This window comes from Alligator mississippiensis, chromosome 1 (genome assembly GCF_030867095.1).
Source record: "Alligator mississippiensis isolate rAllMis1 chromosome 1, rAllMis1, whole genome shotgun sequence".
NCBI classification, from domain to species: Eukaryota; Metazoa; Chordata; order Crocodylia; family Alligatoridae; genus Alligator; species Alligator mississippiensis.
The window spans coordinates 206,781,262-206,798,415 of NC_081824.1; the positions used below are offsets into that span (position 1 = coordinate 206,781,262).

A 17,154-nucleotide genomic window follows, 5' to 3' on the forward strand; every position below is an offset into this window, starting at 1 on the left:
TAGCAGGGGCCTATTAGACTCTGAGGACCAGAGAGGTTAGCTCTGCTGAGGCCCCTGCTATGTTACTACATTAGGCAATTAACTGATGAAGCTCACAATAAATGGAGAGGGGCCATACCTGCAATGTAATTATAACATGCAATGAACTGGTGAGTCGTGTAATAAATGTAGGCCCACCACAGGTACAAAGCATGACCAGCCACAAGTGCAGTCATTAGCACACAATTAATGGGAATGGCACAATCAATTTAGACCAGGCAAGGCATGATCAGGAGATAACAATGACTCCCCAGTTCTAAAAAGAGCCAACCAAGTATCAGCGTAGTGCTTGAAAATGGGCAACCTACTCTATTGCTCGTGTCTATCCAGCTTTCATTTGATAGGGGAAGCAGGGCCCTGCCACTTTACATACATTGCTCAAGTAATGCAGACCCATGGCACATGTCAAGTCATCATTATACCATAAAAAACGGCTACCCAGTTCTAAAGAAGAACCAACCAGCTATGAAACTAGTGCTTGAAAATGTGTAACAACTTTATAGTTGGTTCATAACCAGCTTTCATTTGACAGGGGAAGCAGGGCCCCATTACTCAACACTTAACCAGTTACTTGAGTAATGTGGATAAATCCCCATAAATGCAGAACAGCGATACATGTCACGTCATCATCACACCATAAAAAATGTCCACCCAGTTCTGAAGAAGAACCACACAGTTATGAAATTAGTGCTTGGAAATGTGTAACAACTTTATAGTCAGCTTTCAGTTGACCCTGGACCCTCATGCCGGTGTTATGTGAACCCTTGCTTCCCCCCTCTCTCTCCCTCACGGAGTGATGATCCTGGATGCGGATTGGCAATTGATCCTGGATGCGGATTGGCAATTGCAAACTGCACATGAGAGCTCCCTTAGCCCTCCTCCCTGCCACCCCCTCGGACCTGTCAGGGGGCTCCACCCAGCCTCGGGGCTGGGGGCAAGGATTTAACCTGCAATTCCAATGCACTTTCCCCCTCTGGTCCCCACCCCCCTCCTCCATCAGCTGGCATGAAAAAGAAAAGGGGGGTGGGAATGAATCCGAGAAGCTCCTGTGTGCAGGAAGTTACTTTGCCAGGGCAGAGAGCAGCCCGGCGCGGGGTGGGTTTGGGCGTGTTTGTTGTCCCCAACGAGAAGTTGTCTGGGTTGCAGAGCAGACGCCGCTCGCCTCGGGCAGCAGCAGCAGCAGATTATGGTGGGAGCGCAGCAGGGCTAGCAGCAGCAGCAGCAGCAGCAGCAGCGGTGGCGGCGGCAGTTCCCAGCAGACCTGGGCTGTGATTGTGTGGTTTGCTTCCCCCACCCCCTGTTGCAAACCCCCGGGGGAAGCGCAGGCTGAGGAGCCGAGCGGGCATCGCGGAGGGGGGCCGGGGTGGGTGGCGCGGGCTGGCTGGGGAGAGGGCACCGAGTATCATGGCGGATCGGACAGCTCCTAGATGCCAGCTCCGCCTGGAGTGGGTGTACGGGTACAGGGGGCATCAGTGCCGCAACAATCTGTACTACACGGCCGGCAAAGAGGTTGTGTACTTCGTGGCTGGAGTCGGGGTGGTGTACAACACCAGGGAGCACAGCCAGAAATTCTTCCTGGGACACAACGATGACATTATCAGGTAAGGGGGGCAGGCTGGGTGGCTGGGGATGGCATGGCAGGGAAGGGAGGAGGGCAGAGGCGGGAGGAATGCCCCCTTCCTCCCCACCTCTGAGCCTGGCAGAGAAGCCCAGGCTGTGAGAGAAGGGGGAAATCTGGATCTAGCTGGATCTTGCTGATATCTATTTTGTGTGTGTGAAGCTTCTGAAATTTGTCATCTCAAAAATTGAAACCAAGTGCAGCTGCTCCTACTGCAGCAAAGGGCTGTGTTTTAAAGAAGCATGTTTAAAAAAAAAAAAGACAGAAAGAAATACCCAGTGCCACAGTGCTGCAGCCTCCTCCATCCCGCATGTGGGTTTTGGTCCCCTGCCCCCCACCCCCAGCTTTGATGTCTCAAAAGAGAGCAAGTGTAGATGTTCCTCTGACACCACAGAATCCAGATGTCTGTGCATCCCAGTGGGACAGCACCCAAAGACCCACTGGATCCAGCCGGTTTTGGGCTCTCGCCCTCCAAATGCCACTTAGAGAGCAAGTTGAGCTTCATGCATTCCAGCCAAGCTATGGAGGTATCCATGTATTCTGGGGCTACAGACCCACCAAAGCCCAAATGCAGCATCTGTGCCAATCTAATTTTTTTTTTTCCCCAAGCACCCATATGCTACTGTCTAAATAGAGAATGTGTTAGCCCCCCAGAAAAAGATGTTGTTTCTTAGTTGGTCTAATGCAAAATTCTAGAGTTTTGCATCCCATAGCCCCTCTTGCTGCACTTTAAGGATACTGCCCTTGGCACACCCCTGTTCAGCAATATTGCATGGGTTTGGCTCCATCAAGTTAACTTAAAGAACTAGATCCCTTATGTAAAAGGACCAAAATGTATTTGTCCACAAGTGTACAAATTCTGTCAGCAAAATAAGGAACAAATAGTGTTTCTGCTGTTTTGTTTCATGAACTTTGGACCCTAAATATCCTGGTACAAGGAAGCTGCATGGCAGTGGCACGCTGTTGAATTCAGCTCATTAAAAGGACCTTGTTGGGATATCATGCCTAGTTCCCTGCATTTCCATTTTTCTAATATTCATAGATTTATCTAGTCTGCCCCTTCCACACACCATAGCCACAAAGGACCCAATATACACCATCCCCTATAACATGCCACAGGTAAAGGGCTTGCTAATGTTGACTGCCTACTCCTGGTATCCTAAAAGCTGCTTCTAGTTAGCCTTAATAATTTGGAGTCCAGAACAGTTCCCAGTACATCATGGTGTGGCAGTGCTGCAGAAACATGTATCTAACATTGAATATGGTTGGGTATATTTGGGTTCTGGCACTGAATACCCAAATCATAAGATTATCATAAGTCCATAGGGAGTTTGTTTTTCAGAAATGAATCTACTTTGTGCAATATGAAGCTTTTGTCTACCATACGCATGTGAGAGTAGCATTGTTTAAGTCTCTCTTTATTTGTAGGCACCAAAGGGCTTCATTCTGGTTTGAGTCGTATTTTCAATCCAAGTGGTGTTTTGTGGGACTGGTAATACCTTAAAAATCAGTCAAATTTTAAGTACACCCACTACTTCTTGAACCTTCCCACATTATGTAGATGATGATTTATTTCTTAGAGGATAGGAAATACATTAGTTCCCATGTTTAGCAGATAGCATGCAAGTTTTATTTTGATACATTAATTCAAAGCCACAGGATGGAATTTTAATACTAAAAAGAAGAGATTTTTGTCAAAAATATTCTGTTTATTTTTATTATTTTCTAGTTGGGACTCTTGAGCTTTGATTATTTGGTATTTCATGTGCTGATGGAAAGTTGTCCTGATTACTATACTAGACCACACCCCCCCCCCCCCCCACAAAACACCCCAACCATATTGTGCAATGTGTTTGACAGTCATTTATGGAATATCTCAGATTAGAGGATTGTTTAAGTAATGTTACTTTATAACTGAAAGTGCTTAAAACATAATTAAAAAAAAATAAACCATAGGATCTTGAAAAATACTTAAAAATCAGTATGAAGGCCATAGCATTCTGTGTGGATTGTTTGCATTCTCAAATTCTGATCCATCCCTTTCCTTCTGAAAGCCTTCATTTGATAATGATGCTATTTTTTTGTGTGAGATAATGAACTCCATAAACAATAATGGTTGAGAACCCACACAGCACCCTGCACGCACCACCAGGTTGTGGACATGTCATGTATGTTTCTCCCGGGAAGAAAAGTCATGCATTTAAATTTTACACTTGTGCTTTCACTGTTTTATAAACTGGCCTATCTCTTGCCTTTTATCAAGGCAAATCCAATTGAATGATGATAATTTAGGGGCAAACTAATATATTTTTTTCCATTCTTAAAATATATGGAGGGTACAGACATACCTAATGCTCGAACTGTTCCAAAATGTCACTGATTGGAAACTGGCTCACAATTGTGCCTGGACAGAAGTGACTGCACAAACACTGCTAAGGATTCTACGTAGGACCCTCATTGTTTAAGGACTGAACTGCTGCTGAAACACCACCAGGAGATGGCAGAGTATCCAGATGGTCATGCCTTCCAAGAAGGAGTGGAGGGGTAGCTGTGTGGCCCACTGTTTGTGATTCCTGGGGTACTCCAGCTGCAAAGAGGGGCAACATGTGGTTTCCTCTTGTCTGCCTGGTCCTGCTGGGCATTCCTGGCCAGCCGAGGAACAAGAGCAAGAAAAGGGAACTGGCCTGCACTGCTGTCCCTTTCTGGAGCCTTCTCCCTCCCCCAATCAGCTAGGGGCAGAGACAGGAGTTGGGAGGAGAGGGGAAAAAGCGAGGGGTAGGGATGTGCTGCCAAGGATGGAGGGTAGTGGAGGGGACAGACTCTTGCATGTTTTGGGGACTGCTGCTCCTACAGCATGGTCTGAAAGTGGGGTGTGATCATGCTGCAAATCCACCCTCTCTGGATCTGTCCTTGCCAGTTTTGGGGGGGCTTTGTTGCACCTTGCTTGTGGTTCTCGGAGGACTGTGTCCTGTCCCCCCCCCCCCCCAGATCTCTGCAGCTTTTCATTCCCTGTCTTGAAAGCCATCCTGTCAATTGCACCCCTCTGCTAGAGACCCTGTGTGTTTGGGAGGGAACAGTGGGTGTGGTATGCAAATAAATCTGGTACAGGTGATTCACATCTCTCAGGACAGTAATTTCAATCTGTCTGAAGATCCAGGCAGACATCAATTATGGTGCCCCCCCCCCCCTTTTTTTTTAAGGTATGTTATAATCAAAAGACTTGAGGTGCCTTTTTAATGAAAAGATAACAGCTCAGGGGTATTTCTACTTACTGCACAAAAGCAAGGTGCATCTATCTTACAAAAGGCTAATAAGAAAAATTAGTTTGTGCTGAGGTCTGTGCTGCCATGGATACAGTGCTACTGGTTCCCAAGCTACCTAGTAAAGTTAGATTGGGTGTCTCTATACTGTTCTGTAATCTGCCATGTAGACCTGCTTTACACCTGTAACTTTTGTTTCATCATGTACATGGGCAACTGGTGCCTCTGGAATCTGGGGGGCACCCGCAGAAGCCGGGGGTGGTAGTGGTGGCGGTGGAGACAGGGCTGGCGAGCACCCTCAGGAACCAGGTCAAGGATGATTGTCTTGCATGATTGCCTTCTCTATGGGTCCAAAGACGGCTGATGAGGCTGGTCTGGGATTGATAGACTCTGTTGCAACATGGGCACATGTTTCTGTGCGGGGTGGGTGGCTCTGGATTCTTGATTCAGTCCATGACATGCTGTTCCTGCCACTCCCGCTTTATCATTCCTGTTATTGTTGTAACTACAAGTAAGATAAAACTGAGGACTTGAAGTTGACTACTGTAACAAGTAAACAGTGCAAATCTGAGAATATAGTGAAATGAGTCTTGTGACAACTTTATTTCAAACTGTTTCTTGAGGACGCAATGTTTGTCCCCAGCAAAGAAAGAACTTATGATTTTAAGTCCTGATCTGGCAAATAAATGCTCTAGTGTGATCTCTTGTATTTTATGGACTTGCACTTGCTTCAATGGGAGCACACATAAGTGTAGGGGTGTGTGCGGACAGATCCACTTTCAGGGCGTTTGCTAGTAACTGAGCTCTTCCAAGACAAGTTCAGATTTATAGCAGTTACATTCTAAATTATTTGTATAGAAACCCACATTTTAATTTCTCTCTCTCTCTCTCTCTCTCTCTCTCTCTCTCTCTCTCTCCTCGAAACATTCTTTACATTTTCCTAGCGTTTTGAGGCTTGAATCCTCATAGCGTGAAAAGTTCCAAAATAGCACTTCTCTGGTTTTCGACAATTGGTACATGTGAACAAGAAGTAGTTTACTATACAGGAAATAGCTAAAATAATCAGTTTAGGTGCTTACATTGTCACTTTTTAAAATTGGATTGATGTTTTTATTATTTTTAAAATGTGTAAATTCTGAAATTACATAGGTCATCAATAAACACACACATTTTACCACTTTGGGTTCTAATTGGTCATGTTCATCCCAAGGGTAACATCATTGCTTTTTATCCCATACATTATTCTTTGTCAGAAAATAGTGTCTTCTGAAATGTTGAGAAATATTGCTGTTGGTAACAATGTAGTGAGCATTTTTTTCCTATTTGTAGATTTCTAAGAATTTCTGTACTATTGAAAAATCTTCCTAGTGTTTCAAAGCCTGTTCAGAGAGCAGCTTTGAACTTGTATCAAAGACCTAGCCTGAACTTTTCATAAATCATATATATTTTTTGTTCTTTCTGCTATTCTTAGAACATTGTATGGCTCCTGACTGTTTGCCTTGACTTATGTTAAATGTACCAACATGCTATAATATTATACACCTACAAGAGCACATCCTGTATTATAGCTGGTCTAAAATAAATCAACTGTAAGGCAGGAAACCAAAAATCATACCACATTTACTAAAGTTTTATTTTTCCTACACAGAAATAATATAATATATTACCTAGAAATCCAGCCCACTATCCTCTAGTAACAAATCATGTTATTTATGTAAGGCAGGTTGCAACTTAATAATAATGTAGGATTTGCCAGAATAACCCTAAAAGTATGCTGATGTGTGTGTTCTACTGTGCTGACAGACTGAGATTAAAAAATGTTGATGTGCAAGGGGTGATGGGATTTATTGAGTTGAGTAAGCGAGTGAAGGCTTGTTTTATTCTTGACAGTGATCATTTCAGAAGACAGAAAACATATTAAAGCATGACTACTCATTTTTGCTCTCTTGATACAGTTAGGAAAAAGAAATGTGATGCTTTAAGCAATGTCTTACATAGTTGGGCAGAAATGTAATTTGAGAAGAAAGATTATAGGCAGAGTTGTAGTAATATGGAATTAAACTGTCTTAATTTCACTGTTTAAGTACAATATTACAATACCTGCGTTTAAAAACATTATTTCATGTTTTTATGATGCCTCTTTTACCCAAGGATAGTAAGCTACTTACAGTTTGGATATGCTGTTGTTACTGTTTTAATGGTAACTCTAGCTAGATGTTCATTACATAACGATAACTAGGCTGCTATAGTAATTTATTATGTTAAATGTGGGGGGAAAACGTTCAATAGTTTATGGCAACTGCTGCATGTATTGAAATGCAGTTCCCTTTGATATAAGGTTGTGTAAATTAACTATCTGAACACAAGTAACAGTTCAGACCCTCTTGTTTTATGGGTTCAATCCTGTCTCTTAAACTGTAACTGTTTTTGAAGTTAAGATTCTGGTACAAGTAGGGTTAGAGTGAGTTTTAATGCACAGTCTCCTTAAAATATTTCTCTCCTTTTATGTTCAAGGTGACATTAATTTCTCAAATTGACCTCTCTAATCTAGCTACTGTATTTAATTTGATGTTTCAAGTTAACATAGGAAAACCTTGTTCTCTAATAATTTATCCACAGAAAGGTTTTATTCCAAAGAGATAACTGTGGTTTGCCTGTCTAAATTCCTGTGCAGTTTCAACTCATTATGACTTTTTTTTTAAATTTCCTGCCTTAAGCTTGTTTAGCATTAGCCTGCTACATTCCACTTCACAGCTGAATTTTAATGATGAAAGAAGTGATTCCTGAATACCAAAACTTATAAAGCATATCAGCCTTCCAGAAGAAAAATGCTGTATCAGTGTAGGATAGTAGTATCTGTTACTAAAATGGAACTGGACTAAACACCTGGAGGTATGGAAAGGACAATGCTGTATTTGTAGGCAGAGGTACTAGATGATCTAGCATACCTTTTTGTTTGTTTATTTCTTTTGTTACTCTATCCAAGATTAATAGATGCCAGCATGCTTTAGGAAACTTCAGCTCCGTATGGGCTCATGTTGATGCTGAAAGTTGTATATATTGCTACTGCAGTTTAATTCTTGATTCCCAAAACTTCTCACTTTCAGTTCTTCCACTTCAGAAGCATTTGTTGTTTGTGCAGAATTTAACTTTTTTAACAAGCAGTAAATCAAACATTTTGACATGTAGTAACACTTAAATCTGAAATTGGAGTAATTTTCCCCACGATTTTCAAGTGGAGCAGGATTGGTTCTTTGTGCTCTACTGTTTACTATAGAAGGAACATCTCTAGCCTGTCCTCATTTTGTCTCCTTGCAATAAATTAGAGAAATTGCCTGAGCTGAGTAATCATTAAGAGCAGTTACAAATATGCAAAAATTCTATAGTTCAAGCGATGCGGGGGAGAGAAGACAGCACATTCAAGAGTGAATGAAGCCAACTGAGGCTTATCAGGTGCTTAGCTCTACATACCTATAAAGAAAATAAGAATAAGACTTAGTTATACATGCGGGTGTAAATTAGGAAGCGAATCTTGCCCGACTTTTATTTTAATAACATTCTAGTCTCTTACTCTATCTGAAGGCTTTTGCGGGGGGGGGGGGGGGGGAATAACCAGAAAGTAAATTGTATTTCTTGTTTTCAGTACCTGCAATCCATTATAGCTACTCTTGCATCCTACATTCTCCAAAGTGATTTCAGAGGCATCTGATGCAGTAAGTGGCTGCTTACTAGGGCTGTGCGAAGCTTCAGGTGCTGGTTCGATTCAGAGGAGATTCTCCCCGATTCGGTGGCTGAATCTCTGAATCTGAATAGAATCAAGGGACAATTAAAAGGTCCAAATCCTATTTTAAGCTCTCTGAATCTTCAGAAAAGATTTGGAGAGCTTTGATTAATTCAGGCAGTCCCAGTGGCTACAGCAGAGAGCCAGAGCCAGACTCTATGCTGGTAAGTACGGGATGGGGGAGGGGACCATGGGGGGACCCCTGCCTGCTTCTCCAGCCCCCCCTGATCTGCGCCCACTCCCCCAGACCCCCCATGGCTGCCCTGCCTGCCCCAGCTCTCAGTGCTTTAAAAAAAAGCCCCCACTCACCTGGTGCTGCCCTGCTGCACCGTGCCCGCCCAAGCTCCAGCCCTTTAAGAAAAAAAATGGAAAAAATCTCGGGACTCGCCATTCTTACAGCAGCCTCAGAGGGGCTCGTGGAAGAGCCCTCCATGTGGCGGGGGGGCAGCAGGAATTGCCCCCCACCCTGCAGGAACGGTGAGCCCGGGGGGGTGTTTCTTAAAGGGCTGTGGCTATGGCAGGTGGGGGGGCAGAGATTCATGCAGAGCTCCCCCACGCAGCATGGAGCAGTGGGGGACAGTGGGGATAACCCCCTCCACCCAGCAGCACCTGGTGAGCTCAGGGGTTTTGTTTTTTTTCAAAGTGCTGGGAATTGGGGTGGGTGGGGCAACAATTGCCGGGCTGGGAGAGCAGGTGGAAGATGGACCTGTGTGATTTGGAGGTTCAGCAGAATTGAATTGGGACAGTGATTTGAATCACTGGATCAAATTGCTGTCCCCCGAATCGGCCAAATCTGAATCCAAAGCGAATACTAGCCACTTCTCACAGGCCTACTGCTTATACTTAGAAGTATTTTGTAATGTCCTGATGCAAACAGGCTTGTTCAAACCAAGTTTGTGTTTGCCTGTGGCTTAGGTTAATTCTGAACTCTGAACCAAAAGCCCTCTGGACTTGCCCAGTTAATGCAAAAATCACTTTCACATGTAGAAGGGATAAAGCTTTAAATATGACATTTCAATATAGGTGCATAGGGGATTGTTTGCATTACAGTCTTGGAGCTGAACCTGCGATATGGTTTTGGTTCCAGCTTTATGTCTTTTCTTAAAGGGTTACAACTCCAGATGATGGAAAGTAATTGGAGGAGTTGGTTTCTCCTTATGTCTGTCTCAGACCTTCTCCATAATCATCTTTCTTTTAAAGTCACATGCCTTTTATACTGCATCTCTCACCAGTCATTCCAACTTTCTACCATGGACAAATTTATAAACTACATATCTATTGAAATAAATTTATCATAATACAAAACAGCCACTGGACAGTGTGGTGGCTTGTGCCTCCTCTCTTGTGACATCTGTATTTATTCTGAAATCTCCTCAAAACAAGGACTTCATAAAGTGCCAGTTTTGAGATGTGAAAGCAAAAAAAAGGAAATTAGTAAAATTTGGCAAGTACTATTTGGAGTTGAAATTCATAAAATGCCAGTAATAGACCCACTACATTAAGTCCTCTATTTTATAAGGGTGTAAAGCAAATGGTTCTCAACCCATGGCTTAAGGGCTACATGCAGCCCAAACTGCACACTGCTGTGGCCTATGTGACATGCTTTTTTCTTTAAAGGAGAGAAATGCAGATTTTTCCAATTTAAAGGAGAAAAACATAGGAAATACCAGGTTTCCCCTTGCAAGCTGGCAGAGTTCCAGCCTTCAAGGGGCTGCTTAGGGCTGGGGGGAATGGGAGGAGAGTGATTAGGCAGGGGGCACCATGTGCACGTGCACACATACACATGCATGTGGCAGCCAGGCAGTATGGAGAGCAGCTCCCTCGACGTAAGTCTATGGGGGAGGTGCAGATTTAGGCACCCAAAGTGAGGGAGGGCATAGAGTAGAGTAGGGCTGGGGCTGGGGCTGGAGCTGCTGCCCAGCTGAGGTAGTGCGTGGGGTCCTGGACCAGGGCAGGCATGTGGCACTAGTATGAGATGCTAGTGAAGTGAAGAGAAGACTTACAAGCTCCAGTCACAGCCTCTGAGCTCAGGGCAGTCCTTGTAAACTTCTGTCACCAGGGGCTGCAAGATCAGGTGGGTGAATTAATTGGGCTGTATACATGGGAAATGGACAGGCCATGGGGTGCTTATGCCCAGACTGCCAAGCCACACAACCAGGGCCACAGATGGCCACTTGCTATTTGGAGGAGACACCGTGCAGTACAGCAAAGCTGAGAGTCATAGCATCAAGATAGGGAGCTAATGTAGACAATTCTGGATGCTGGTAGTTGCCCCATACTTGCAGGCCCCCCAAGCAGTCCCAGGCCAGTCTTGAAGGGTTGCAGAAATGCTCAGACTGGTGGGCTGGGCAGCTTCTGGCAGCAGAGTCTGGTGATCCTAGCTTGACCAGCCCCTCCATGGGGAGTTCTTCCACTCCCTGGGCAGGGATTAGGAAGCGGGAGGGGGAGAGGGATGGTGCCTGGGCAGCCTGATTGTGGGCAGTGGTGCTCATGATGCAGGACCAGAGGAGCCTGTGGCAAGAGACCCAGGGCCAGGGTGTGAGTACTCAAAGCCTTTGGGTCCTACTCATCCGGGGAGGGCTCCCACTCCACATGGGTGAGGATGCAGTTGGCCAGGGCTTCACAGATCTGGACAGCCTGTTGCTCTGTGGGGCTGAGCCATGCATACTGGCAGGGGGCTTGCCCTCTCCCCCATGCCTGTACTGCATGTGTTCACAATGTCAGGCTCAGTCTGTAGTCAAAGCACTCCTTCTGGTGGTCCAGCTACCCCTCATAGGGCCCCATGAGCCAGGGCAGGAGGGGGTAGACTGGGCTGAGGAGGTAGAGGGGGTGGGGGAGTGATATCACTGATGAAGAAATCGGGGACCCTGGGAGCATAGCTCCCACTCTGTCACCCCAGGAAATGGGGACTTGCACAAGAGGCGAGCAACCTCTCCATTGGTTGTGAGAAAGTCAGTGGCCCAGTCATACCCTGGATGCCTGGGTTCTTTGTGTATGTGTTTGTGCATGTGTGTGTGTCCAGGGCACCTGGGTTCTGTGGGGGTCAGGTGGGTGTCCAGGTGGGCAGCCTTGATGTCCCTGCCGGCCAGTCCAAGTGGCTCAACTGTTTGGCTTTGCTTGGGCATCTTTGGCAGCCTGGGGAGTCTGTGGGGCATGCTAGGAGGTACAAGACCCCTCCCCCTCCCCCTGCACCCCCACTGCACTTGGGTTGTGCAAGCAGGCTTCAAGCCTCCTTCCCCCAACGAGGGTTAATATATGTTCTGCTTCCTCTTGACCTAAACAGGGATTCTTAGGATAAAATTCAAAAGTTAGAGCGCTTCCACTGAAGGCTTCTTAAATGCCTGTACTTAGCCATTATTTTAAAGTCAGGCAGAAGGTAGGGCAGGGTGGCACCTTAGGACACCTACACATGTGCCTGATGCCTGTTCCAGCTTGTGCTACTTAGCACATATCAGAGCAGACTTGATTGAGTCTGCTGGCGTGTGCTAATTAGCATGTTTCAGCAGCCTTGGTGTCTTGTGTATTCAGCATCCCCATGCTTCAAAATGGTGGGCGGGGAGGGGCACTTTAACTAAAGCTCATTTGATGATCTTTAGTTAAAGTGCCTCTGCTGCCATTTTAAAGCATGGGATGCTGAATGCATGAGATGCTGAGTGCTTTAATTAGAGTGGCTCCTGAGAGCCCTCTAAAGCAGTGCCTCTCAAAGTGGTGGTCCACGGACCGGTGCCGGTCCGCGAGCCACCAGTTGTCGGTCCTCAGCGAGTTGCCAGGAAAGAAAGAAATATATTTTCAGAAGCATAACATTGATATGTCATTGTGCCACAGTTTGTACGTTCTAACACTCCAGGTGACGTCACGTCGTGCGAGGTGAGGAAAGAGAAAGAAACAGCTGGTCGCACATTTGTGTAGTGCTGTTACACGTAGTTGCTGCCACTGGCTGAACCGGACACCGGTCCCTGGCCCACTGGAAGAAAAATTGCCTGTCCGCCACATCAGATAGTTTGAGAAGCACTGTTCTAAAGTACCCCCTCCTGCCACCCCAGAACACATGTAAAGATGCTAACTGTTCAGAGAAGTTTAAGCTGTCTTCGATGACAGCTTATGATCTGATGAAACAGGCTGTTGCCTATGAAATCTTAGGTTTCTTTGAACAAATTGGTCTCTAAGTTGCCACCCTTCCCTGCCTTCTGCCTGTTAGATCAGGGACAACAATCTTAGGTAAAATTAGAGCTGGCTAGGACTATTAACACCTCTCTGACTTTGTCACAAAAGCTAGAGTTTACATTTGGTTTTGCTGCACAAAATTCATCCTTCCCTAGAGTATATGGAGTTTGCTGGTGAGCAAGATTAGCAAGTACCTTTGGACTGCTTTCCCATATTGGCTGTTATTGTCTTGTCACCATAAAGGCTGGTCACCAGAGACTTGCAAGTCTAGCTGCAAAAAGTAAAGCTCACATTGGATCCAAAATACTACCACCAACTGCTGTACCCACAAGTAAGCCTGTAGCTAAGAACCCTCAATGGCCAAAATTGATGTGAGCAAGATGTTTCTACTTTTTTCTATCAGAAGAATGTTTCTATGAGCAGTTCACAATTCATGGGAAAACAGAGTGTGTTTACTAGCAGAAAGGTTCCTGAAGTTGCTTTCTATCAAACAGCTGTTGCATCTAAATCCCTTTCAAAAGGTGGTAGGCTTTCTAAGTGCATTAGGCCTTCTAATTTCAACAACATATGTCGCTTCTTATACCAGAGTCACAATAAGGCTTCTTCATAACTGAATGGCACAGATCTCAATTGTTCATCTCAAAAAAGATTGTTGTCATTGACATGGTAGAATCACTCAGGGAATGTTTTAAAGAGAATATCACTCAATCCCCTCCACTCCCACAGTGAAAGCCAGTCTGGATGTATCCAAGAACGTATAGAGAACACATCTAGATAGTCTCTTTGTTTGGAATCACTGGCGTTAATGAGAGCATGCTATAAATAAAGAACTTGAATTAAGACCTCTTCATCCAGTGCTCAGACTATTTCTTCCTCATATCCAGAGTCTAATAGTGCAAATCATTCCAACATTAATGTATTACCTAAACAAACAGGGAGGAGCTCCTTTCTTTCAAATCTGCAAGCAAATGCTCAGGCTTTAGGACTGTATATCTTTTACGGTGTTACCCCAGTTGCTCTGCATTGAGCAGATAAAAAGAACAGCTTAGCAGATCAACTCAGTAGAGATGTAACAGTTACATGAGCAGTAAGCCATCTAAGATTTATTCAGTTTCTGGGGTTTCTGAATATAATCTCTCTGCCATCAGATGCAGTATGAAGTATCTTTGTTTCTGTGCAAGGATGGACAGAGACACATTAGCCAAATCACCTGTTTTCCTTCTGAAGTGAGGATCAAGTATACTATGCACTTTTTTTTCTATTATCTTATTTTTTCTATTATTCTATTATCCTTATCTATTAATGAAAAGAAAACAAAGAAGAAGAAGAAGAAAGGCCAGTTGTGACCAGGGTGCTTCTAATCACTCTTGTCTCTTGAAACAACAGCAATACACGGCTTGGTTTCAACTTTCCAGGTGGGCATTCCAGACTTTAACAGATACTGAACAATCTTGCACTATAAAAGTGCAAAAGGTTTTAATCAAGCCTAGAAATAACTGACTAGAAAATGTTGTAAGCTGAAGTGATGGAGATTTGTACCCTTGTTATTTGGTAAAGCTGTAAATTCTCGACAAACACTCATTCAGTGTATTCTTGAATATTTCGTCCATTTGAAATCTGAAGACCTGCATAGCTCAGTGTTTTACAAAAGATGTGCTGCATCTTGCTCTGCACATGCATGGTGCGTCTGCTCCTCCCTGCCACTGGGCAGGTAAGTACAGGCCCCTCCTTCCCATCCCTTGTCAGGGTCAGCCTCTTATGGGGCGCCAGGAACCCTCTTGCCCAGCCCCCTCCACACTGAGCTGTGAGGACCTTTGCCAGGTAGGTGCAATCCCCTCCCTGCCCCAGCTGTACCTGCACCCCAAGGCCTTCCAAGGAAGTGCAGAGTTTATAGATTCCCACCACCCTGGTCCTGGGATGCACAGGAGAATGACTCTGTGTACTCTGTTGTAAAGGCTGCTACCCCAGTTCAGCTCGACACTGCCTTCCCCAAGGAAGTCTTTCCCCAAACCCGTGCTGCTACTTCTAGACATCTGAAAATTTGCGTTTGTGCCATGGCTGCCACTTTTCCCTGCTCCATTACTTGGGTGTAAGGGCGAAGTGTGACACCACTCTTAATCCAGAAAAAAACTGTGCCCCAGGTATCACAAGTTTGGGTAACACTGATCTAGCTTCTTGGAACATAATCATATAATAGTATTTTGTCATGTACTCATAGTTAATCAGTTTTACTCAAGATAGTTGCAAAAGACATTGAGATTTAGGGCATTTTGACACATGCTCTGAGGGTGGAGGGGACATGTTAATTAAAGCACCCGCATCATCTCATGTATCAGCATCCCCGCACTTCAAAATAGTGGCTGGGGTGCTTTAACTAAAGCTTGTTGAACAATCTGCACCTAACCAAAGTGCATGTGTGTGTGTGTGTGTGACAGGCACAAGCTTTCATGAGCTCACTTCATCAGATACTGTGAAAGGACTTGCAGAAAGCAGAGTATAAAGAGATAAATTGGCTCATGAAAATTTGTGCTACACCCCCCCACTTTGCTTATATTTACTTGACTTCAGACTAACACAGCTAACTGTGTCTATTTGTTTCATAAAACACTTTTTAAAAATAGTCATTACTTTAATAAGGCAAAGAAGTGTATTACATATCCTCTTGGCAGACCCACAATTCAGTCTTTCTCATATGAATAAAGTTGTTCATCCTCAATTCTTTCTAAAATTGGTATCTGATTTTCATATTAATCAGTTAACTTACTGCTCTTCTTTCTAAGTCTCATGTTACAAAAGGAGAATGAAAACTATGCGCCTTGGATGCTAGAAGAGCATGAACTTATTAGTTGAATAAAATCATAGAAAAGTAGGACTAGAAGTGACCTCAGAAGATCAGATAGTCCAATCCCCTGCTGAAGGCAAGATCATCTATGACTAAATCATTCCAGTCAAGTATTTGACTAGCCTGTTCTTAAAAATTTCTAAGGATGGAGATTCTACAATCCCTCTGGGTAGCCTGTTCCAATGCTTAACTATCCTCATAGTGTGAACGTTCTTCCTAATTCCTTATCTGCAATTTAAGATCTTTTTCTGTGTCTTGTTTCTTGTGGTCACAAAGAATAGTTTGTCACCATCCTCAGGTGTTTCAAATCCCCTATTCAGTTTTCTCTTCTCCAGACTACATAATCCCAGTTCTTTCAGGTTTCTTTCCTGCTCAAATCCTTCTTCAAGTCTGGGGTCCCAAACTGGACACACTACTCTAGGTGAGGCCTCACCTGTGCCAAATAGAAAAGAAGAATCACTTCCCTCAATGTGCAGTTGACACTCCTGTTAATACAACCTCACTATTGGGTTTTTTTCTTGCAACAAGAGCATTAGCTTATATTCATCTTGCAGTCTACTATAGCCCCTAGATCCTTTTCTTCAGAACTGCAGCCTAGACATCCCCCAGTCTGTATTTTTGCATATGATTGTTCTATCCCAAGTGCAGGACTTTGCACATGACTTTTTTGGACCATTTCTCTAGTTTATTGAGACCATTCTGAATCCTAGCCCCATCCTCCACTACGTCTACAATTCCATTCAACTTGATGTCATCTGCAGATTTGCTAAATATGCACTTAATCCCATGATCCAAATAATTAATGAAGATAATAAACAGTATTGGACCCAGGACAGACTCCTGGAGGAATTCCACTTGATACTTCTGTCCAACTATCCAACTAGATGTCAAGTCAATGACGACTACTCTTTGAACATGATGTTTCAATCGGTGATGTGTTCATCTTACAGTACTTTCATCTAGACTATGGACATGTGTAGACAAAATGAGAGGCGTATGCACGGCACTTCAAAGTGGGTTAAATGCTTTTGCATCACTTTAATGATGTTGGTGTTTGCATGCGTCAGCAGTGTATTGTGCATTAATTCCAGCCACTGTAGCACATTTGGTGGCATATGTGCCTTAAATGACTTTGGGGGTGCAGCAAACTAAAACTCCGAGGAGTTTTAGTTTGCTGCCCTACAGCTGTGGAGTGAAGCACCAGGCTCCATGCAGCTCAGGAACTGTGCAGGCAGACTGGCAGCAGCTCGGGAAAGCAGGCTCCACTGAAAGGGCGGGGAGATAAACAGCAAACCTGATCTTTTTCTTTTCTTTTCTTTTCTTTTTTGTTTTGTTTTTGTTTCCCCCTGGAGCCTGCCTGCCTACATGAGCTGCACAGTGACCTGGTCTTTCCCTCCACAGCTGCAGTGCCCTTTGGGACTGCCGGTGGGGGGGGGGGTGCTGCCGCTGC

The 17,154-nt window shown here is 44.4% G+C and overlaps 1 protein-coding gene across 2 annotated transcripts in view; it reads left to right on the forward strand.

Annotated features, from left to right (window-relative positions):
- The first annotated feature begins 933 nt into the window (after positions 1-933).
- Positions 934-17,154, forward strand: part of EML6 (EMAP like 6) — a 325,901-nt gene continuing 309,680 nt past the window's right edge. For both annotated transcript variants that reach the window (XM_019500824.2, XM_059719398.1), the window contains exon 1: positions 934-1,640. In XM_019500824.2, coding sequence (XP_019356369.1) covers positions 1,444-1,640 — 197 coding nt within the window. In that variant the 5' untranslated portion in view covers positions 934-1,443. The remainder of the gene's footprint in view (positions 1,641-17,154) is intronic.